This window comes from Balaenoptera musculus, chromosome 5 (genome assembly GCF_009873245.2).
Source record: "Balaenoptera musculus isolate JJ_BM4_2016_0621 chromosome 5, mBalMus1.pri.v3, whole genome shotgun sequence".
NCBI lineage: Eukaryota > Metazoa > Chordata > Mammalia > Artiodactyla > Balaenopteridae > Balaenoptera > Balaenoptera musculus.
In genome coordinates this window covers 69,111,172-69,136,764 of record NC_045789.1, presented here as the reverse complement: position 1 = coordinate 69,136,764, position 25,593 = coordinate 69,111,172, and the positions used below count along the sequence as shown (strand labels likewise).

The window sequence follows — 25,593 nt, the reverse complement described above, 5'->3', positions numbered from 1 at the left end:
ATACAACTCAAAAGATAATAATGCTAATCATTGTTATAACTTTTTAAAAGTTTAAATAAGTGATATTTACCGATTTCCTTTTGTTCACAAATCTATTTACAGCTCAAATAGATTATTCAGTTATGGCTTCCTGTTTGAGAGGCTCAAATAATTTGAAAAGAGTGATTTTAATTGGGCTCAGGGAGCAAATTCTCAATCCGCATTACCAGTATCCATGGCATACTATATTTGATTGCAAATAAGTGTTTGAAATATCATTAATCTATATTATGTATTTCTCTCTCTGTGTGTGTGTGTGTGTGTGTGTGTGTGTGTGATTTATTTTTGGCCACACTCTCTGAGCTGCAAAAAAGCAATGGCTTTCTAGTTTGGTGTTCAGGCCAGCAGAGCAGGCTACCTATCTCAAGATAAAAAATAGAAACGAGACTAGGTCAGTGGTGTTAAATCAAGAGGTTTATATTAAAAGATTTAGCACTAAAATCTAAATAAAGAATTTCTTAAAAAAAAAAGACTTATCCATTATTTCAGTTCATTAGAAAACAACTCTCATTTTTCTACCACTGAAGAGTCTTGTCGCTTTTTAACCAATGAATTTCAAATGCCCAATTGTCTTAGACATGAAAATAAAAGGAATATAATCAAGGTAAATTTCATGTTACTTTACTGTAGTAGTTTAGTACTATTGTACTAAAATAAGTATTGTAGTACTTTACTGTAGCTTCTTTGGTAATTTTATGTATTTTGTGCTCTTTGGGCATTTTGAAATTGTATCTGAATGGAGTAATGGAAATACCCGTAATGCATATCTATTAATTATCAGTATTTTTAGCAAACTAAGGAACTAGGGAGAGTGACCTCTTACACTCAAAAATGAGTGGAAAAAAGTTACATTCCTATCCTGGAGCCCCCCTGATAATGGTAGACAAATGTTGATCCTTCGAGTGCCTTGGGTGGTTCATCTGTCACTCTTTCTGCCAAGAGTGAGCAATGAGGCCACTGGGGGATATCAGAGAACACCATGGACTTTGGTGCCACCAGGATACCTGTGCTTCTCAGTATCATGGATCTTTGTGACAAACCCAGGAAGCAGGCTCCCTGCTCTCTGAAGAACTAACTCAAGTAGCTTCTTGGACCAAGTCCAAATGGCTGAAGCTCAGCCCGGATGAAACAAAAAGGCACCTAAGTGAAAAGAGGAGAAATTGGCAATCTAATAAGAAATCCAACACCAGTTCTTTTTAAGGGCCAACATTGTCAGGCTGGTGAGTAATTCTGTGGTAAATTGCTCTTTTCAGAATCTCAAAGGAATGCATTTGTGAAAAATGCATTCTTTCACCTCTAACTCATCAGGAAACCGAGAGCCAGACATGAAATGTAATTCTAGAAAGTATTGTCTCAGAGTTATTTAATATGCATTCTGACCTAAAGTGGAAACATACAGACAACAAGCATGTTATTGCCAAGTAGAGCCCCATAAAGCACTCAATTTGGTCTGTGTAGAAAGCAATCAAGTACAACCTCATAGTGAAGTAAACACTGAACCAAGGGTCAAAAGTCCAGGCTTTGCCACTAAACTAGCTGTGTGAATTTATACTTCACTCCTCTTTTTTTCTTCATGTGAAATAGTTCAAATATACCAAAACTTATAGAGAGAATATATATACATATTTGTACATAGATTTGTCAAATCTTAACATTCGGACTTATCTCCTTCAGATTATTTTGAAAGATATAAAACAGAACAGACAGATGAAGTCCTATGAATTTCTCACTCTCCCTCCCATCCCATTCAATCCATCCAACACAGAAGTAACCACTTTTCTGATTTCTACTCTCATTCCCATGCTTGTTATTAAACCGTTACGTCATAAGTACAGATCCATAAGCACTACTTAGTATTGTGCTGTATGTTTGTAAGTTTTGTATAGATGATATTATGTGTACATACAAGAGTCTGCACAAATGAAAGTGTGAGCAGGCACCCTGGAGCCTCACTGCCTGGATTCAAATAGTAGTTGTGCCACTTCCTTCCGGTGCGCCTCAGGCTAATTAAACTCTCTGTGCCTCCATTTCCTCATCTGTTAAACAGGAAACATGGGCTTCCCTGGTGGCGCAGTGGTTGAGAGTCTGCCTGCCAATGCAGCGGACACGGGTTCAAGCCCTGGTCTGGGAAGATCCCACATGCCTCAGAGCAACTGAGCCCGTGAGCCACAACTACTGAGCCTGCGCGTCTGGAGCCTGTGCTCCGCAACAAGAGAGGCCGCGATAGTGAGAGGCCCGCGCACCGCGATGAAGAGTGGCCCCCGCTTGCCACAACTAGAGAAAGCCCTAGCACAGAAACGAAGACCCAACACGGCCAAAAATAAATTAATTAATTAATTAATTTTTTTAAAAAATAAATAAAACAGGAAACATAATGGACCTACCTTATAGGTTGTCATGAGGATTAAATGAATTGACATCTGTAAAGTACTGGGGACAGAGCCTGGCACAGACTAAACTACGTGTTATTTTGTTACTATTCAAACATTTTCTAGAATTCTGTTATATGAATATATTCCAATTTATATGTCTAGTCTCCATTTGATGAACATTTAAGTTGTTTACAATTTTTTACTATTACAAACATTTTTCAACATGTCTCACTGTTGAAGAATGTGGCCAATTTTTGTAGTGACTATACATACTGAAGAATGAAATTGCTGGGTTTTAGGTTAATCCAACTTCGGGCTCTAGCAGATATTAGCATATTCCTTTCCAACATATGGTAAAAATTCCCACTCTCGCTCAAAATTACTACATCCTCATCAATTTTAGTGTTCCCTGATCATCATTTCTGTATTTGTAAAATGAGGAGGGGTGAACTAGATGATCCCTAGAGTCTTTGTACATTTTCTATGTTCTCTGATTCTCTTTCTTTGAATTTCCCACTTTCTCCCTTCATCTAGAGATAAACTAGTCCAGCAAATAGCAAACAATTTCTTCTGAGTCTATAAGCCTCTTGTTTGGTACTTTATATTCTGAACAGTCTATAAAATAGGATATCCAATAATACAATTTCAGTAGTCATAAGGAAGAATATCTCCTAAACTGACAGCATCCAAGCCAGGCATACTTCCAACACTTTTAAAGCAGATCTGTAGTTTTCAAACATTTTAAAGCAATGGACTTTTAAAAGAATAAAAATATAAACTGAAGTTCAATATAAATGCTGCTTGCTCCTTTTTTTCCCTTTTTGCTTACCTCTAATATATATCTTATACATTGGTAAAAGCTTCTTGTAATGGAATTATTATTAGTGCCTAGATTAACTTCCTGAAAATAATACTGAAAAGCTTCCATTTATCTTGTTATTTTACCCATTAAATTTGCATTTTATACTTTATTTGATCATGTTTTCATTTTAGACTAGTATATATCCTATATTAAAATCTTCTGGAAATATCCACGTTAGAAAAGAGTTGCCTACTACTACCAAAGAGCTCTGATTTTACCACCTATAATTTCTATGGGAAAAAAAATATACAGCTTCAGGCTCTGAAGGTTATAATTATAGGCCAACATTGCCTCCTAATGGTAAGAAGCTTATTTACATCCTATGTCAAGTTAGAAATTTTGGTTTCTTTTTTAAATATGTGCAAAACTTTGAAGTGATCTCTTCCTATGAGAATATTACCTTATTTTGATAACAGAGTTGGGGAGGGAGATACAGTACTTATCAGACATACTGGCAAGACTAGGTCATGGGGTTTCTGCTCTCCCTCTGATGATTCTCTCTCTCATTTCCTCTCAGATACAGTTACTAAAGATCTTCAAACTTCAGCCAGCCCTCACTTGTCCTTATGTCACGCTTGTCTTAGTCTTAATATGTTAAGATGCTAGTTCCAGACAGCCAACTGGAGTGTGGGATCAGCCTGGAAAACAGATGGTCTCTGGATTGCTAAAAGGTGAGCTCCTGCTTTGACATCCACGTGTACCCAGGTCAGCACACTTACCATCAGTCTCAGCAAAGCCGCATGTTCCCTGTCTTTTTTTTAAAAAATCCCCTCATGAAGCCAAAGCCCAGCTGTGAACCTCTGCTTTGCACTCCAGGTGTCTAAAACTGGAGCTTTCACCACCACCTGTCAGAGCCTCTACCTGGAAGAGTCATGAAAAAGGAATTGGCTAAACCCTCCTTAGCCCAAGCCTTTGAACCAAGAACCTGCTACCTATCTGATGTAAGTTCACAGAGCTCTGGATCAGAGGTCATCAAATCAGAACTCTTGGATATGTCTCTAGCCCAGGTCAGATTCAAAATCCCCCCCACCTGGATGCTGTGACTGGGGCCGCTTCTACTTTGGGAGCCAGCCGTGAGCCAGGTGTGTAACCCTCACTCACTCCTATCTTACTGAATCCGCCTGCTATGAGGAGCCAGCAAGGCTTTTTACACTGTCTTAGAGGTTTATATAACAGGCAAGAAAGAACACAAAGAAAAGAATAAAATGCAGATGGAGGAGAAGGAATAAGAATAAGAAAGAAAAGAGAGGAAGAGAGAGGATTAACCAAGATGGCGGAGTAGAAGGACCTGCTCTCTCTCCCTCTTGCGAGAGCACCAGAATCACAACTGGCTGCTGGACAATCATTGACAGGAAGCCCCTGGACTTCACCAAGGAGGATACCCCACGTCCAAGGACAGAGGAGAAGCCACAGTGAGACGGTAGGAGGGGCGCAATCAGAGTAAAATCAAATCCCATAACTGCTGGGTGGGTGACTCACAGACTGACCAACACTTATACCACAGAAGTCCACCCACTGGAGTGAAGGTTCTGAGCCCCACGTCAGGCTTCCCAACCTGGGGGTCCGGCCACGGGAGGAGGAATTCCTAGAGAATCAGACTTTGAAGCCTAGTGAGAATTGATTGCAGGACTTTGACAGGACTGGGGGAAACAGAGACCCCACTCTTGGAGGGCACACACAAAGTAATGTGTGCATCGGGACCCAGGGGAAGGAGCAGTGACCCTGGGGGAGACTGAACCAGACCTACCTGCTGGTGTTGGGGGGTCTCCTGCAGAGGCGAGTGGTGGCTCTGTTTCACCGTGGGGATAAGGACACTGGCAGCAGAGGTTCTGGGAAGTTCTCCTTGGCGTGAGCCCTCCCAGAGTCTGTCATTAACCCCACCAAAGAGCACGGGTAGGCTCCAGTGTTGGATTGCCTCAGGCAAAACAACCAACAGGGAGGGAACCCAGCCCTACCCATCAACAGTCAAGTGGATTAAGGTTTTACTGAGCTCTGACCGCCACAGCAACAGTCAGCTCTACCCACCACCAGAGCCTCCCATCAAGTCTCTTAGATAGCCTCAACCACCAGAGGGCAGACAACAGAAGCAAGAAAAACTACAATCCTGCAGCCTGTGGACCAAAAACCACAGTTACAGAAAGATAGAGAAGATGAAAAGGCAGAGGGCTATGTACCAGATGAAGGAACAAGAAAAAACCCCAGAAAAACAACTAAATGAAGTGGAGATAGGCAACCTTCCAGAAAAAGAATTCAGAATAATGATAGTGAAGATGATCAAGGACCTCGGAATAAGAATGGAGGCAAAGATTGAGAAGATGCAAGAAATGATTAACAAAGACCTAGAAGAATTAAAGAACAAACAAACAGAGATGACCAATACAATAACTGAAATGAAAACTACACTAGAAGGAATCAATAGCAGAATAACTGAGGCAGAAGAACGGATAAGTGACCTGGAAGACAGAATGGTGGCATTCACTGCTGCGGAACAGACTAAAGAAAAAAGAATGAAAAGAAATGAAGACAGCCTAAGAGACCTCTGGGACAACATTAAACGCAACAACATTCGCATTATAGGGGTCCCAGAAGGAGAAGAGAGAGAGAAAGGACCCGAGAAAATATTTGAAGAGATTATAGTCGAAAACTTCCCTAACATGAGAAAGGAAATAGCCACCCAAGTCCAGGAAGCGCAGAGAGTCCCATACAGAATAAACCCAAGGAGAAACACGCCGAGACACGTAGTAATCAAAGTGGCAAAAATTAAAGACAAAGAAAAATTATTGAAAGCAGCAAGGGAAAAACGACAAATAACATACAAGGGAACTCCCATAAGGTTAACAGCTGATTTCTCAGCAGAAACTCTGCAAGCCAGAAGGGAGTGGCATGATATACTTAAAGCGATGAAAGGGAAGAACCTACAACCAAGATTACTCTACCCGGCAAGGATCTCATTTAGATTTGATGGAGAAATCAAAAGCTTTACAGACAAGCAAAAGCTAAGAGAATTCAGCACCACCAAACCAGCTCTACAACAAATGCTAAAGGAACTTCTCTAAGTGGGAAACACAAGAAAAGAAAAGGACCTACAAAAACAAACCCAAAACAATTAAGAAAATGGTCATAGGAACATACATATCGATAATTACCTTAAACGTGAATGGATTAAATGCCCCAACCAAAAGACATAGACTGGCTGAATGGATACAAAAACAAGACCCATATATATGCTGTCTACAAGAGACCCACTTTAGACCTAGGGACACATACAGACTGAAAGTGAGGGGATGGAAAAAGATATTCCATGCAAATGGAAATCAAAAGAAAGCTGGAGTAGCTATACTCATATCAGATAAAATAGACTTTAAAATAAAGAATGTTACAAGAGACAAAGAAGGACACTACATAATGATCAAGGGATCAATCCATGAAGAAGATATAACAATTATAAATATATATGCACCCAACATAGGAGCACCTCAATACATAAGGCAACTGCTAACAGCTATAAAAGAGGAAATCGACAGTAACACAGTAATAGTGGGGGACTTTAACACTTCACTTACACCAATGGACAGATCATCCAAAATGAAAATAAATAAGGAAACAGAAGCTTTAAATGACACAATAGACCAGATAGATTTAATTGATATATATAGGACATTCCATCCAAAAACAGCAGATTACACGTTCTTCTCAAGTGCGCACGGAACATTCTTCAGGATAGATCACATCTTGGGTCACAAATCAAGCCTCAGTAAATTTAAGAAAATTGAAATCATATCAAGCATCTTTTCTGACCACAACGCTATGAGATTAGAAATGAATTACAGGGAAAAAAACGTAAAAAAGACAAACACATGGAGGCTAAACAATACGTTACAAAATAACCAAGAGATCACTGAAGAAATCAAAGAGGAAATCAAAAAATACCTAGAGACAAATGACAATGAAAACACGACGACCCAAAACCTATGGGATGCAGCAAAAGCGGTTCTAAGAGGGAATTTTATAGCTATACAAGCCTACCTAAAGAAACAAGAAAAATCTCAAGTAAACAATCTAATCTTACACCTAAAGAAACTAGAGAAAGAAGAACAAACAAAACCCAAAGTTAGCAGAAGGAAAGAAATCATAAAGATCAGAGCAGAAATAAATGAAATAGAAACAAAGAAAACAATAGCAAAGATCAATAAAACTAAAAGTTGGTTCTTTGAGAAGATAAACAAAATTGATAAGCCATTAGCCAGACTCATCAAGAAAAAGAGGGAGAGGACTCAAATCAATAAAATCAGAAATGAAAAAGGAGAAGTTACAACAGACACCGCAGAAATACAAAGCATCCTAAGAGACTACTACAAGCAACTTTATGCCAATAAAATGGACAACCTGGAAGAAATGGACAAATTCTTAGAAAGGTATAACCTTCCAAGATTTAATCAGGAAGAAACAGAAAATATGAACAGACCAATCACAAGTAATGAAATTGAAACTGTGATTAAAAATCTTCCAACAAACAAAAGTCCAGGACCAGATGGCTTCACAGGTGAATTCTATCAAACATTTAGAGAAGAGCTAACACCCATCCTTCTCAAACTCTTCCAAAAAATTGCAGAGGAAGGAACACTCCCAAACTCATTCTATGAGGCCACCATCACCCTGATACCAAAACCAGACAAAGACACTACAAAAAAAGAAAATTACAGACCAATATCACTGATGAATATAGATGCAAAAATCCTCAACAAAATACTAGCAAACAGAATCCAACAACACATTAAAAGGATCATACACCACGATCAAGTGGGATTTATCCCAGGGATGCAAGGATTCTTCAATATACGCAAATCAATCAATGTGATACACCATATTAACAAATTGAAGAGTAAAAACCATATGATCATCTCAATAGATGCAGAAAAAGCTTCTGACAAAATTCAACACCCATTTCTGATAAAAACTCTCCAGAAAGTGGGCATAGAGGGAACCTACCTCAACATAATAAAGGCCATATAGGACAAACCCACAGCAAACATCATTCTCAATGGTGAAAAACTGAAAGCATTTCCTCTAAGATCAGGAACGAGACAAGGATGTCCACTCTCACCACTATTATTCAACATAGTTCTGGAAGTCCTAGCCACGGAAATCAGAGAAGAAAAAGAAATAAAAGGAATACAAATTGGAAAGGAAGAAGTAAAACTGTCACTGTTTGCGGATGACATGATACTATACATAGAGAATCCTAAAACTGCCACCAGAAAACTGCTAGAGCTAATTAATGATTATAGTAAAGTTGCAGGATACAAAATTAATGCACAGAAATCTCTTGCATTCCTATACACTAATGATGAAAAATCTGAAAGAGAAATTATGGAAACACTCCCATTTACCATTGCAACAAAAAGAATAAAATACCTAGGAATAAACCTACCTAGGGAGACAAAAGACCTGTATGCAGAAAACTATAAGACACTGATGAAAGAAATTAAAGATGATACCAACAGACGGAGAGATATACCATGTTCTTGGATTGGAAGAATCAACATTGTGAAAATGACTATACTACCCAAAGCAATCTACAGATTCAATGCAATCCCTATCAAATTACCAATGGCATTTTTTACGGAGCTAGAACAAATCATCTTAAAATTTGTATGGAGACACAAAAGACCCCGAATAGCCAAAGCAGTCTTGAGGCAAAAAAATGGAGCTGGAGGAATCAGACTCCCAGACTTCAGACTATACTACAAAGCTACAGTAATCAAGACAATATGGTACTGGCACAAAAACAGAAACATAGATCAATGGAACAAGATAGAAAGCCCAGAGATTAACCCACGCACCTATGGTCAACTAATCTATGACAAAGGAGGCAAAGATATACAATGGAGAAAAGACAGTCTCTTCAATAAGTGGTGCTGGGAAAACTGGACAGCTACATGTAAAAGAATGAAATTAGAATACTCCCTAACACCATACACAAAAATAAACTCAAAATGGATTAGAGACCTAAATATAAGACTGGACACTATAAAACTCTTAGAGGAAAACATAGGAAGAACACTGTTTGACATAAATCACAGCAAGATCTTTTTTGATCCACCTCCTAGAGTAATGGAAATAAAAACAAAAATAAACAAGTGGGACCTAATGAAACTTCAAAGCTTTTGCACAGCAAAGGAAACCATAAACAAGACAAAAAGACAACCCTCAGAATGGGAGAAAATATTTGCAAATGAATCAACGGACAAAGGATTAATCTCCAAAATATATAAACAGCTCATTCAGCTCAATATCAAAGAAACAAACACCCCAATCCAAAAATGGGCAGAAGACCTAAATAGACATTTCTCCAAAGAAGACATACAGACGGCCATGAAGCACATGAAAAGATGCTCAACATCACTAATTATTAGAGAAATGCCAATCAAAACAACAATGAGGTATCACCTCACTCCTGTTAGAATGGGCATCATCAGAAAATCTACAAACAACAAATGCTGGAGAGGGTGTGGAGAAAAGGGAACCCTCTTGCACTGTTGGTGGGAATGTAAATTGATACAGCCACTATGGAGAACAATATGGAGGTTCCTTAAAAAACTAAAAATAGAATTACCATATGACCCAGCAATCCCACTACTGGGCATATACCCAGAGAAAACCGTAATTCAAAAAGACACATGCACCCGAATGTTCATTGCAGCACTATTTACAATAGCCAGGTCATGGAAGCAACCTAAATGCCCATCAACAGACGAATGGATAAAGAAGATGTGGTACATATATACAATGGAATATTACTCAGCCATAAAAAGGAACGAAATTGAGTCATTTGTTGAGACGTGGATGGATCTAGAGACTGTCATACAGAGTGAAGTAAGTCAGAAAGAGAAAAACAAATATCGTATATTAATGCATGTATGTGGAACCTAGAAAAATGGTACAGATGAGCCAGTTTGCAGGGCAGAAGTTGAGACACAGATGTAGAGAATGGACATAGGGACACCAAGGGGGGAAAACTGCAGTGAGGTGGGGATGGTGGTGTGCTGAATTGGGCGATTGGGATTGACATGTATATACTGATGTGTATAAAATTGATGCCTAATAAGAACCTGCAGTATAAAAAAACAAACAAAACAACTAATACTAAACTTTCATTGGGTTATTTGTATGGAAATATGTTAATATAAATGTTTCAGACATTACATGAAATTTCTAAAAATCTTATATTTGTATTTGTATGGAAATAAGCTAATATAAATGTTTCAGACATTACATGAAATTTCTAAAAATCTTATATTTGTATTTGTATGGAAATATGTATGGAAATATGTTAATATAAATGTTTCAGACATTACATGAAATTTCTAAAAATCTTATATGTTCTGGTATAATGTTATAAGTCATAATCCTAGTTATTACTTTAAAATGTATATCTCAGAAATAACTAATTTTCTTGTCAACTGCATTATTATGAACTTTCATCAAATCTTTAACCGTGGTCATTTTTAAGTCTTTTGTCATTTACAGACAGTTCTGGGTGTACGCTGATGATTTTGCAAATATGTTCCTATAAAAGGGTTTCATCTTCAAGAAATTCATGGAAAAGACTCTGACAAGTACAGGTTTCTGGTAACTGACTGTACTGCTGAACTGAATGAATAAGCATTTTCAGAACTCTAATGAAAAACTGATGAACTCATAAAAGTGCTAACAAAAGATCAAGATGAAAAAAAAAATTAATTACATGGGACTGAGTGAACTGATGAGGATGAGTATAATTTTTGTGACTTTCTGTCCGAATTAAAAAAAAAAAATCCCACAAGGACTCAGAGGCAAAGAATATACAAATCAATTTTCACTGCAAAGTAAAGGAGCTGTTACAGTGGAGGATTACTGGACTGAATGTCAATATTATGACATAGTATGAGTGTGTTTCATGTTTGGTAATTGCAATCATTGTTGCTTTTGTTGTGGTCATCCATGTACAATGCTTGGTGTCAGTCTATTTATCTCTTGTAAAAATAAAATACAGTGTGTGTGTGTGTGAAAAAAAAAAAAAAAAGAAAAGAGAGGAAAAGGAGCACTTGTTTCAGGCAGAAACCATATTATATATTACTTAACGATCCACCCACTCCAGGACTAGCCACTTCCTCTGCAGTGAAGAAGCACTTGCCTGCCGATATAAAAGAGATGGGTAAAATGTAGAAGGGAAACGTAAGTCTGCAAAGACAATGTATAATTCAATAAATATTCTATTGGTAGAGTAGGATAAATTCTACCATTGGCATGCACTGATTGAGGTTCACATAGATATCTGAAATGTCAAATTAACAAGAAGCCATGTTAAGTCATATTATTACAGGCACGTATAGAAATCTGATATCAATTCCAGTGATCTGTGTTAAGAATTTATTGAGCCACATCTGCGTTTAGCAGTAGAGTTGTATACTTGATTAGCAATGTCTTCCATGAGCACACACTTGTCATATAGTTCCCTTCTCTTTTCTAGAACCATCCTCCCATTAACTCCTTCCTGGTTCTCTAGCTAAGTGGTTCTCAAGCTTTAATGTATGAATTACCTAGGGGTTTGCTAAAATTCAGATTCTGATACAGCAGGTCTTGGGTAGGGCCTGAGATTCTGAATTTCTAAGAAGCTCTCATGATGCCCATGCTGGACCATAGAACTTTCCGGTCTCCTTTTCTAACAACAATTTCCTTTGTTCATCACCCAGTAAGAGTATTACCTTTATCTCTTTTTCTTATTGCTGGTCAGTCAGAGAAAGAAGATAGTAGCCACTGCTGTCAGGCCTTAATAATCAGATAATTAAAAAAATTTTATTATAAAAGATTCCTATAACATCTTATGATTTTCAATTTCATAAATATATATATATATAATTTGTCATGCTTTTATCAGTAAGAAGTTTTTCTCAACCATTCTTCCCAAGCCCTAGAGTAAAATGATTAAGGTCCCTAAAATGCCCCAGAAGCTCTAAAATATCCTAAACTCTCTACTATATTATCAAATAAATAATATCCACAGCAGCTTTAGGTTTTATTTTACTTTATTGCATTCTAATTCTTTTTAAATGTTATCCTGAACATGATGTACACGGTAATTCCCAGTTGCTCCTCAACAATATAAATTGCCTGAAAGTGAGGGATACTTGTTCACTTTTATAAAGAGTGTTACATAAAAGAAGCATATGTGAAAAAATCAGAAGATATAAATATTGATAAGTTAATTGGTTTATATCTTTGCACATTATCCATTGTGAAAAATTCTAAGTGTGATGATTCTTTAGCCACAGTATCTCACAAGTGAGTGTACGGCCTTGTGCCCTGCACGAAAGCACATTTTCCTTATGGAAAAATTCCCAGCTGAATCATTCTCTTCTTTCAACTTACAGGTGCCATCATCACATCACCAAAAGGATCCTGAGGCATGTCCTTATGAATAACCAGCTTTTCAGTCCTGTGTAGAGTCTGTGGGCCCACTTTCAGCTCCAGATACTTCAATAGCTGAAAATTCTGTGTCAATAAGTGGTTTCAGAAATTTCTCAACCTTGGTTAGTCTTTGCTTCAGTTTCTGCTGCATTGACTCATACTCAGCCAGGATCCGAGCAAACTTTGTTTGCAGGAGGTCTACTGACCCCTCCATTCGAGTGACCTTCTCTTCGAGATCTTTAGGATCACTTCCAGCATTTGCAATGTTTATGTCCAGTAGACCATCTTTCATCAAGATTTGCTTCCCTTTCTCTTCTAGCATACATTTGGCATCTGGGTACTCAGTTAGAGCTTCCATGAGGTCATCTTTTGAGAGACAGAACAGATCTGAGTAGCCAATACTTTTAATGTTGGCCGTTCTTCGATTGCCAGCTTTGCTGCCTTTAATGTTAAGGATGCTGATCTCACCAAAGTAGCTGCCATCACTCAATACTACAAACTGAGTGATTCCATCATCTGCCACCACGGCGAGTTTGCCTTCCTTGATGATGTACATCTCTCGTCCAATATCCCCTTTCTTGCAAATGTAATCTCCAGGACTGTAGACTTGGGGTTGTAATTTCAACACCAACTCCACCAACAGACCAGCTTCACAGTCGGCAAAAATGCGCACCTTTTTTAACGTGTCTAAGTGAACACTGATGGCAATCTCTGCTCTTAGTTTATCAGGCAGATACTTCAAGACTTCTCTCTCATCCACTGTTTTTTTGTTGGTCCACAGATAGTCAAACCATTTAATAACTCTCTTTTCCATATCTTTGCTTACATTTCGAACATGCATGTATTGCTTGATCGCATCAATTCTTCCTTGAAATTCTGCTCTGGCTGCATTCATGTTGGAAATCATAGAACCTATGTTACCAACAATGGTGGCAAAAATTAACACTCCAATTAGGAAATCAGCCACCACAAAGACATACTCAGAATCCCTCACAGGAGGTGGTGTTTCACCAATGGTGGTCAAAGTCAGTGTAGACCAGTAAAGGCTGTATACATATTTTCTAGCCAAACGGCCAAATTCAGGATCATTAACATCAGGATAGACCCACGTATCATTTCCAAATCCAACGGCTTTGGAAATAGAGAAGTACACACACGCATTCCAATGGATGATGAGGACAATATACATCACGAGGTTAGAAATCCTGAAGATGTTTGGGTAGTTTGTCCTGGTTTCCGTTCTCTGGAAGAACTCAAACATTCGAGAGATCCTGAACAGTCTGTTTAATCTAATTTCCGGATAGTTCCAGCCCAGATTAAAATACAGCAGATCAGTTGGTATCACTGATACAACATCAAGTTTAAATTGAAAGTTTGATTTATATTTCTCTATGAGTTTAAGCTCTTCCTTCACCAGTAGTCCTTGTTCTAGGTAACCTAAAATAGAAAAAAAAAAAAAGTAATGTTTTTTCCTTTTTATGCCACTGTTAATTTCTCTAAAGTAACTCTCAACAAACTTCATTGAGTTCAAAACAAGAGTTCATTCCAATAAATATGTTTTTAGCAATGTAGTAAGATATGAGTACTGATCAACATATGGCTGTAGAAAATGTTCTTTTGCAGAAATAAAAAGTAAAGCTTTGTAAGTACAGAAGTGAGAGATTATATGCAATGTATATATACAAGGTATATATACAGACCTCTCTAGATTCAGCATCTTGCCCAGGTAAAGCTATGCCTTTTATGAACAGTGTTCTTGGAAAGTTTTCTTTTTCTAACACTGTGCTTAATTCTTCATGCCACTGTTTTGTCAGAATCCCGGCCCCACCCTTGAAGCTTGGGTACCTCCTTGCTGTTTGACTCTCGTGAATATTCTTGCCTTGCCCCTTCAATGTGAAGCATATGTCCTTTGAGGCTTCATTTTCATATCTCTTTCTTGCCCCTCCCAGGCTTCCTTAGACAACTGGGATTTTCCTTTCTCCTAAGCTGCTACCATGCACCTTGTGTGTTAAACCCAGAATTTCAGTACTGTGATATATTTCACTAGGGAAAAATTTGTTTCTCTTCCTATCCTGGTTACCAGAGCTGTGCATAGGACTGAACTGAAGCATTGCTCCAGTGCACTGATATTAGAGAATGTCTTTATTTTACATAATGATTCTTAAAAGTGATACTCTGCATACACAGGTTACCTTTGCATGTGGTAGTATAGAAAATGAGCTTATACCTACTTAACAAGAATACTTAAATCGGAAGCTATCAGATCCTGCCCAGATTATTGGTCAATAATGCCTCACCATGGACCACAAAGTTGAATTAAGGATGTACATCCTGTTTCTTATAAAATTTCTAGTACAGCTCTGCTGAGTACAATGACATTTTCCTCCATGCCTCTTCAAGGTATCTCTGTTAGGTAGAAATTACCCTTTCTCAACAGAACTGGCAGAATATTTCTGTTCTCTCTATTCTTCTCTCCTGGTATAAACCCAGTGAACAGAAGAATGGAGGAAAGCCATCAATCCACATCCAGAAGGTTGCCTAGTAACATCCTTCTGAATCAGCTGGAGTGGCCTAAGCCTGTGGGTGGGTATATGGTACTCTTGCTTTCAAGAGTGCCTTTTCCTCTAAAACAAATTTTTGTGAGTCTTTTTTTTTTGAAGAATACTTGAATTAAGAAATTTCAAGTTATACATAGAGATAAAAGCATGAAATTGCAAAATATCCAAAACTGAACATATTTACCTGTCCTTGTTCGTACAAACATATCGAGAAGATAGATTATATCTGATAAGTAATCAAGAATGAGCCAATATTCTAGGTAATCAGACTGAAGTTCATCAAAACATGCTCTGTAAAAAAAAAACTTGTATAAATAAAATGAAATGGGACCAATTTAAGTAAAAGTCCTCTTTGTATAATTTTTGTCATAATGAGAAGTATAACACACTAAGGCTAGGAGGGGTCCTTGGAGTCCATTTAATCAACCATGGCTTTCCCAAATCTATTCCCAAATCTGAGGGTTGGATTTAGTTTTCTCACACTTCTGAATTTCAACATTCTTTCCATTATGCTAGTCAGCTTTGTGAAAACATCAAATGAGAATAAATGACTTCAAGCTAACATCAAAGTATTTTTGGGTGATACACATTGATATCTAGGTTCATGTTGACTATTTGTACCCAAAATGCTTTGGGAAATCATGCTTGGTCCTGGATGGCTGAGATGTTTACTGTCTAAAAGACAAGGAACCATAGATATCCCTTGGGAAACACATCTTGCTCTATAAAACCTAGATCCTTGATCTTTTTCCAGTCTTGGCAACATTTTTTTCTTGCAGGCCAAAGAAAATAAAAAGTTTCTCCCAAAGTTCTAATTAAATGATTGAGCAATCAAAAGTTTAAAAGTATCCCCACCCCACCCCCATCCCAGTACTGGATTTCCAAGGATATTGGGAACCAAAGCACCTATTCTTGCTCTTAGGAAAACACATTGAGAATGATGTAACCTCTCTTCACAACCTGTGCTGGAGAAAGGAGGTATGTCCTAAAGAGCTCTATGCCAAACTGTTACGTCAGTTAACTTGGAAACTAGAAGTGGTTTGAGATCCACAAAAATATATAGACACCTTGCAATAATCATGGTCCAGTTGTACATGACAGGTAAGGTGATGCAAAACAGCCAGTTGTAATATGTGTTTCCCGAGGGATCAATAACCACGACTTTCTTCTTCTCCCTAGCAGCAATTAGAAATAAAGGGGAAGGTTACCAAGGAACAAGAATATTTTTATTTCAAATATCAAATATGGTTATGCCCATCACCTACAATTGATGAATTAGAAATAAGCTGAAGAAGCTCACTCCACAGTGGGAAGACTAGCTTGGTATAAGTGCATTAGTCATAAGAAACTGGTTAGGGAGGGGTGGATAGATAGTTAAATTACTAGTCTTACATTAAACCATACTTTAGACTTTTATTAAAGCCCTTGTTTTACTGTGATGCTGCAGACACTTCTATCACTCCAGCTACTGAGAGAGAACAATGGCAGAGATCATGCCGAACTCTGGATATTCCACAGACCCCTTTGGTAGGCAATGGTTGGTGGGACAATGATGATTTTACCACTCCCCCTACCAGGTAACAAAACAATTGGGGAGCACACTGTGAGGAGGAACTCATGGCTTCTTTCTCATCTGTATGGAGAGAAGAATATAACACAATCTAATAAAAAGTGCTTGTTCTTAAGTGTGTATGAGGAATTGAGAGGCAATAGAGGGCAAAAGAAAGAAGGACGGAAGGAACTATATGATCAAAGGGACATTTTTAAAAACTTTCTGGTATCAAATTTATATTTTTAAGGATTTTTTCTTTTATACAATGTCGACACATTTCTAACAGGCACAAATAAGTAAACCATCATCTGGTAAAGAGTTTTCTTTGAGTAAGTTTAGAAGACAATATTTTCTTTAATAAAAAGAAAAAAGATAGCTCTGAAAATATCACTCAGCCTTATCCTTGTGAAACTCTAACTCTCAAATGTTTTAAAAAGTTTCTTTCAAATAGCTGATGTTTTGACAGCATTTATACTGCTCTCAAAATTAGGCATGGTTTTTGCAATGAGACTACTTTACTTTGGATTATTTGCCATACAGTATTTATGACTCAAAAATGTTAATGAAATTATTAAATTTTTATTTCAACTAAAAATATTGATGGTAAGATACTAGAAACCCAATTTCTTTGGATCCTAAATCTGTCCCAGTGGTAAGTTTATCTTCACCAGTGCTTAAGGAAGGAAATTAACCATGACGCTGAAAATTCTTGATGAGAAAACTAAGGCTACCATTGCTAATTTTAAGGAAATTTGAAAAAAATTAAATTCACATTTGATAAGAATTTATTTAGTCTTTACACCAGGCCTCTTTACTATAAACTTGTGGGACATTATCCCTGCATCCTAAACCCATCACAAATTTATTCCTAATTTCAATGCCAGTAAAAATACTTACTCTTCTTTCTTGTCTTTGCCTTTCTCCTCTTTTTTTTTCTTGTCTTTGTCCTTTTCTTTCTTCTTTTCCTTTTCTGGGTCCTTTTTATTTTCATTTTTATCATCTGGCTTGCTGAAGAAGTGAGAGATGTAGTTGGTAAAATACAAAAATGTTATGGATAGAAAAATGTGGGGTCATTCATGCCAAAGTCTTACTTACCGCTTCTTTTCTTTTTTCTTTTTCTTTTTTTCTTTTGGTTCTCTATAGAAAAAAACCAATATATCACATAATCAAATTACATTCTGACCTCCATTCTTGTTTATGTTCCTCTCCACTGGGCAAGAATTCTGGGCTTTGTGTTCAAAGACCTGCCCTTGTGCTCAGAGACCAGAAATCTGATCTCCTAATGGCGGGTTCAACAAAAAATAGACATGCACCCAGATAATAAACAAATAAAATTCCTGGGAATTAGTGCATGTGGAAAACTGGAGAAAATGGATATGGATAAACACATAAACCCAGGGAGGGAAATTTAAGAAACAAGAGCCCCCAAGAGTGTACTTTCAAAGTCTCAATGTATATCCAAAAAATGGGTATTTAAAATTTAAGCTTCTTAATGTCACTTGTATTTATGCTTGAATAAGAGTTTTGAGAATTTCAAGAAAATGCCATCAATTTTCTTTAGAGGGGTAATCCTGGCTGAAGCAATGTTTTATGAGCAGACAAAAAGCTCTGTGGTAACACAGTAGAATCCTAATTCGTAGAATCATTCACCAGATTTGAGATCACCTTCTTCTATATACAGTTTCTTCTTGAGTGGAGAATATGGGATTAGTGGGCTCTTTCTGCAGTTGGCTTTCTCTATCAGCAGAAGAATGGATTCTGGAGTCAGACAGAGCTAAGGTCATAGTAGGCTGTCATTGTTGGCTCAGATATCTTGGGAAAATGTATTATTCAGACATGAATGATCAGGCATCTCATTACCACTGGGATAGTCAGAGAAGGCTGTTAAAGGGAAGTAGGTCTAAACTTAGGCCTCAGAGTATGGGTAAGAGTTGGAGAGGTTAAGAAGAAGAGAAAGGATGTTAAAGGGAGGGAAATTTTCAGGTGCAAATATACAAATGAACTTAGTCTGGGTAGGAATGGCCCAGCAGAAGTGGAAAGCTGCTACTAAGGAGAAACAGGAGATAAAATTGACAAGGAGATGAGGCTTGGCACCTAAGGTTGTCATGTACAAACAGAAACAAAACATAAAGTTAGATAAGGTGGAATTTATTGCTATGGGAGTACATTCTTATGATACAAGATTTAACACCCTAACATAGACCTTGGGAGATGGTGCTGGCACACTTCTTGGATGGCTCTTAGAAGCTCAGAAAAGGTGATAGCTCACACTAAGTAAAATATAAATTATAAAATGCTATGGCACATGGTGGAGGAAGGTATCAAAAAGATTCAGAGAAGTGGTAGGCTAAAATGGATATACTAAGTAAGAAAAATAGCCCACCAACTGATTATGTTCCCTAAGAGGGCTCAGAGTATACAAAAATGACAGGGAATGTGCTGGTGAGAGGGGCACCAGCATTACTGAGAAGCTCACTGGTGCTGTCCTCTGTAGACCAGGGCTGATAGTGAGAGATGCTGAACTGGGTACAGAACTAGATTTCCCTGAGAGCAATAGGGATGACAGGATCTAGAAATTGCAGAGACCAGTGGCAGTGCTTACCCATCAGAAGAGAAATAGGTCTGATAATTGTAATTAGCAGTAAGGTGAGCATAGTAGCCAGGGTCTTAACCCACAGAGCGCTATGGAAGAGGTTAACAGAACACTGTATTCCTAGATAGATGGGCATCTTGTTGACTTGTTAGGGTACTGTTTTACATTTATAATAAAAAACAAATTGGGGATGTATGCTCAGGAGGTTAAGGGCAACTTATCCCAATAAAAAGTCACAACCCTTTGAATAGTTTCTAAACCTGAGCTAGCTCTCAGAAATGAAACCAATCAGAGGAGAAGCCCAGCCCCCACGAAGAAGGACTCTGCAACACCGTGACAAGTATATTCAGTAATGATTTCCCCAGTCTTTCCTCCAAAGAAAACCAATGGTCATTTACTTAAGTAACTGTACACTGGGGGTAAAAAAGAATACCTAGATACATTAAAGGCCATTTTCGCACAGGACCCAAGTTGATATTGAGACCCACGGACTAAAGCATCATCGTGCCCCACCCCCATTAAAGTGAGGGACATATGGTGGTTTGGTAGTAATTTGTGGGGCCTCCACTGGGTCTAAGGATGCCCCCTTGTGGTCATTTGTCCAGTTCCTCCATGTAAACATGGAATGCATTTATTTGGTCATTGGCAGAACCCTCATCTCCACTAGTTCCTTGGCTTGTGGAATAAGAGCTAACATAGTGGGGAGGACCAAGTGGAAGCCCTAAAGCTGCCTCCTACCTGCTGGCAAAAAGCAATATTGCAACCTGGACAGGAAAGGAAATGCAATCCTTAAAGACCTAATGCATGCAGGGGTGGTGCTTCTCCATCACACCCCCGTTTAATTCAATGTCTGGCCCCTATTAAAACCAAATGGATCCTGGTGGATGGCAGCAGACTACTGCAAAATCAACCACATAATAACTCCAACTGTAGTCACTGTGGCAGATGTGAAAAACAATACACTCACCCAATCAGTACCATATTCCTAAGGTTCTGGGTCAATCATGGTGAATGTGTTATTTTTAACCACTATCGGGGAAGAGGGTCAGAAACAGTTCATATTCACATGGGATGGAAAACAGTATGTATTTACACTACTTTCCAGGGCTATGTTAACTCTCCCTCCCACTGTCATGACATAATCTAGAGGGACCTGGACCATCTGGACATTCCTCAGAGTATCACATTGGTCCACTATATCTATATCAATGACATTATGTTAATTGGGCCCTGAAAGAGGATTATCTAACCATGGGACAGAAAATGGCCTGACCATGAGCTGGATCCTGTCAGAACTAACAAGTCATAAGGTTGTATTGCAACCTATCACATGATAAAGTGATGTACTTGGGACTGAGCAGGTGGCTTGGCACCCTCGCCCCATGTCATCTACCACTGCTGCATCGAAGCTATTCCTCCCCCGCGACCGATGGCCATATATTGGGCTTATAGGAACAACTGATGGAGCATGACCTGTGGATGGGTCAGCTTGGCATCTGGATGCAAGCCAAAATGAGCTGTTGTCTACAATACAGCCCTACCTAAAGGTGGCCTTAAAAGATAGTGAGGTTAATCTTACCAATGGCACAGCTTTAAGCAGTGCACAATCATCTACTTTGTGGGGAAAAAGCAATGGCCCAAATTAAGAATATACAAGGCGGACTTCCCTGGTGGCACAGTGGTTAAGAATCCACCTGCCCATTCAGGGGACACGGGTTCGAGCCCTGGTCTGGGAAGATCCCACATGCCGCGGAGCAACTAAGCCCGTGCGCCACAACTACTGAGCCTGCGCTCTAGAGCCTGCGAGCCGCAACTACTGAAGCCCGCATGCCTAGAGCCCATGCTCTGCAACAAGAGAAGCCACTGTAATGAGAAGCCAGCGCACTGCAACAAAGAGTAGCCCTCGCTCACTGCAACTAGAGAAAGCCCGCGCGCAGCAACGAAGACCCAACGCAGCCAAAAATAAATAAATTTATTTAAAAAAAAAAAAGAATATACAAGGATTCATGGGCAGTCACAATGCATTGGGTGGTTGGTCAGGGACCTGATGAAAAAATATTGCAAGATCGGGAAAAATAATTCTGGAGAATAGGCAGACTGAATGGACTTTATGGGCATGAGCACAAGGTTTTAAAACCTTTGTATTCCATGATAATGGCCATCTAATAGCAGGCGCCATGGAAAGAAAAGAACAACCAAGGAGACAGAATAAATCAGCCTGTTGACAAAGCCAACCTCTGTCACTGGCATCCCCAATGCTGGCACAATGTGGTTACGAATGGAGCAGCCATGGTGGCAGAGATGGAGACTATATATGGGCCCAACACACGAGGTCCCGTTCACCCAGGCGATTTAACTGCTGCTACTGCTGAATGTCCAGTCTTCCAGTTCCAAAGACTAATGCTGTGACTCTAAAAGAGCACCATTACTTGAGGAAAGCAATCAGTCACTTGATGGCAAGTTAATTACACCATGGAAAGGGCATCAGATAATCTTGACTTGAATCAATATATATTACGGATACTAACTTGCTTTTTTGCCTCAGGGCTTTGACCAGTGCCACTAGCCAGTTTTGGTTTCTGCCAGCTCATAGTTTCCCTCTCCCTTGGCTGGCCTTGGCTAAAGGACGCCACCGTGCTTAAAATTATGCCCCCCTCCCTAGAGGCAGCCCTCATACAATGACTGTGCATGGGTACAAGCCCAGTCCTATTGCCTAACTATGGAACAACTCTGAAGGGCCATCCCTTCTCCAGAGCTCCCCAGAGCATCACATGGCACATCAACTCTATTCTCTGAAGTTCAACTTCTCCCTCTACCCAATCCTACTCCCCTAACTCCCTTCTAGGTATCATTTCTGAGAGCACTCCCAATAAACCTCTGTATACAAACCTCCTTCTCAGAGACTGTCTCCTGGGAAACTTGACCTAAGACACATTGGCTCAGAATGGGAAGGATTAATGATGTTTTATTTATTTTGTCAGCCACCCTAACCCTAACCACATGGAGGGGCAATTTCACATATGCTATAGACATGGTTTTTCTACACGTATTCAAATACATACATACGTACATACATATTACTTGTAACATGAGTAGCTACATTTTTCAGGAGGAAATAACCAAATGACAAAATAATGGAAAAGCTATGCCATTGGATTAGATAGAGTTTGCCTAATAAATATCTGCAGTGTAACACATTCAGATGTATTTCTACCTTTTTACTGTCTTTCTTTAAAAACAAAGGTGTGGTTTACTATTGTCAATGTACTTACTGCTCCTTATTGCTGCTGTTGTTAACATTGAAAAGTGCAATGGCTCCAGGCAAGTACTGCTCCCTGGGAAATGAAAAAGCACAGTGAAATCAGAATAGTCACCATGTGTATAATGTCCATAGTAAATAAACAGTCTTAAAGAACAAATACTTTTCAGGTTCTACCCATTACTAACTAGTGCCTAGATAATTTTTGAAAATATAGAGTCTCCACGAAGCATGAGTTGCTGAATATCAGTGCCATGAACCAAAGTAATTAATAAATGTTTATTAATCAATGCTCACAATGCATCCCATTACCATCCCTCACACCCTGAGTAAGCCAGCTTGGATGCTACTAACGCCCAGAAAGCGATTAAGACTTAGATTGTCCGGGAGGATAGGAAGGGAAGACAAGACAAATGAAAACAGCATGAAAGCTGAAGGTGGTCAGTGAGAAAAGAAACAGGAGGGGGAAAAAAAAGAGAGGGAAAAAAACGAAGTAGAAGTAAGTATGATTGACAGGATGGGAGCCCCTGATCCACACCAATACCACACTCCTTCCACACTCTCAGGGTCACATGTTTGAAGTTTCCACAAGTGCTTTTTTCCCCTAAGGATTTTTTTAGCTTTTCTCTTCTCGTTACTCACCCTAATGCTCTGCTTCCCTGAAAGTAGGATTGAATGGAAGAGAGCATTTTTAGAGAACGACAGCTAAACCCTCTCACATATAATTGGAAGAAGGATCAGAAAGAAGGAGGAAATCAGAGAGGACTCAGGCATGAGGTTTCCTAAGGGACAGACACGGGTCTCAGGGAAAATGATCAGCAAGGGTGTTCATGGCTTGGAGCCCCATGGACATGAATTATCATCAGGCAGTGGCAGTTTCCCAAGAGAAGAAGAGGGTAAGGAACAGAAGTAGCAATTTACTCCCGAGATCCTGCAGAGTAGCTGGGTAGCAGGAGTGTTGGCCAAGCCCACTGAGTGGAAGAGCAGAACACCTTTCTTTCATCTAAATAATAGTTTAAAAACTGATGTGGGGGGCTTCCCTGGTGGCGCAGTGGTTGAGAATCCGCCTGCCAATGCAGGGGACACGGGTTCGAGCCCTGGTCTGGGAAGATCCCACATGCCGCGGAGCAACTGGGCCCGTGAGCCGCAACTACTGAGCCTGCGCGTTTGGAGCCTGTGCTCCGCAATGAGAGGCCGCGATAGTGAGAGGCCCGCGCACCGCGATGAAGAGTGGCCCCCGCTCGCTGCAACTAGAGGAAGCCCTCGCACAGAAACGAAGACCCAACACAGCCAAAATAAATAAATAAATTAAAAAACAAAAAACAAAAAAAAACAACTGATGTGGAGGGATAGATCATACTGCTCACCTCTGTGCTGGCCGTCCCCTTCCATGTCTACTACTTCTAAAGGAATCCCTTGCATGAGGGTTTTCACTCTCTGATTCCTCAAATATAGAGGCACTGTCATCATCATCAGAAAAGGAGCTATGGTTCAATAGGAGGCAGAGATTAATTAGATCAGTGCTTTAAACCATTGTGGGGGAACAACACGTCTCATTTCTCATCTCTTCTCTTTCTCTCTCAAATGAACACAGACAACAGTTTTTAACAAGAGTGAGATGAGAACTGTTCAGAATACACAGAATTAGATAGAGTATATGCACAATCCAGTAAAATACGTGTAATTAAGAAACTACTTTCTAGGTCTTCCATATTTGTATTGTTTGATGCCTTGATTAGTTAATATTTATCAAATAGAAAGTATGATATCTGTACTTCAGGTCATGTTATACAGTTTTCTGAACCTGTAATAACATTTCCTTCCACTAAAAGTAAATTCAACCACATTTATACAAATTCTATTCATTTATAGGGCAACCACTTTAAATTACACTTTTAAAACACGTTAGCATTTCACACTTTGTATTTTTTTTTCACATTTCTCTATGGTAATGTTATCCCTTTAGATGTGAAATGTCCCATGAGGAAAGGTCTTGCCAGTGACTAAGGAAATATTTGGCAAAGGTGCATCTAAAGAATCACCACAATAATATCTATGTTCATTTGTTAGATAAGTTATACTGTCCTAAAGAATAAATAAATTCACTAAATTAAATAAAGTACAAAGTTCAAGGTTTCAAATTAAAAGTTAAACTGAAATTAAGCTTAGTTAAATTGAAGAACTTTGGCTGGTATTAAAAATACATAGGGACTTCCTTGGTGGTGCAGTGGTTAAGAATCCACCTGCCAATGAAGGGGACACAGGTTCGATCCCTGGTCCAGGAAGATCCCACATGCCGCAGAGCAGCTAAGCCTGTGCGCCACACCTACTGAGCCTGTGTGCCACAACTACTGAAGCCCGCACACCTAGAGCCTGTGCTCCACACAAAGAGAAGCCACCACAATGAAAAAGCCCACACACCACAACGAAGAGTAGACCCCGCTCGCTGCAACTAGAGAAAGCCTGTGCACAGCAACGAAGACCCAACGCAGCCAGGAAAAAAAAAAAAAAAAAAAACACACATAGAAAAAAGCATGCATTTACCTGCATGCTCCATTTTCCATCCTTCTTATTTCCTTTTCAATATCTGGTACGATCACATTGGGAATGTTTACAAAAGAGCGCCATGTATTGATGATAATTTTCTTCATGGTTAGCTTAATAGGTGGGGAGAAAAAAAGTCTTGTTAGTAGGAAGACTTTTTATATACTTACATATGTAATCAAAAGTTTCACTCTACCATTCTTCTAAGGCTGAAATAACAATCTTATTTCCAGTTATATGTAGGAATTATTTTTTAATAGAATACAGTCATGATCCAAGCACTTAATTATCACTAGTCAGGTTTTTGTGTATTTTTTTAAATTCAAGGTTTTGTGTATTTTTTAAAATTCAGAGGTGTAGAACT

The 25,593-nt window shown here is 38.9% G+C and overlaps 1 protein-coding gene across 1 annotated transcript; it reads right to left on the bottom strand.

The window, feature by feature from the left end:
- Positions 1-12,745: 12,745 nt before the first annotated feature.
- On the bottom strand, positions 12,746-25,342 carry CNGA1 (cyclic nucleotide gated channel subunit alpha 1). The gene is made up of 8 exons (XM_036853528.1): positions 25,230-25,342; positions 24,053-24,169; positions 22,699-22,761; positions 17,929-17,970; positions 17,731-17,841; positions 16,349-16,456; positions 15,466-15,572; positions 12,746-14,160 (listed from the first exon to the last, which is right to left on the bottom strand). The coding sequence occupies exons 1-8, from the start codon at positions 25,334-25,336 to the stop codon at positions 12,746-12,748; spliced, it is 2,070 nt and encodes a 689-aa protein (XP_036709423.1). The 5' UTR covers positions 25,337-25,342.
- Positions 25,343-25,593: the final 251 nt, after the last annotated feature.

Coding starts and splice junctions, on each gene's coding strand:
- CNGA1 (XM_036853528.1), bottom strand. CDS start 25,336: ATGAAGAAAATTATCATCAATACATGGCGCTCTTTTGTAAACATTCCC. Junction 16,457..17,730: donor GGCAAAGACAAGAAAGAAGA/GTAAGTATTTTT, acceptor AATTGCTGCTAG/GGAGAAGAAGAAAGTCGTGG. Junction 15,573..16,348: donor TGGACCATGATTATTGCAAG/GTGTCTATATAT, acceptor TTTTTTTTACAG/AGCATGTTTTGATGAACTTC.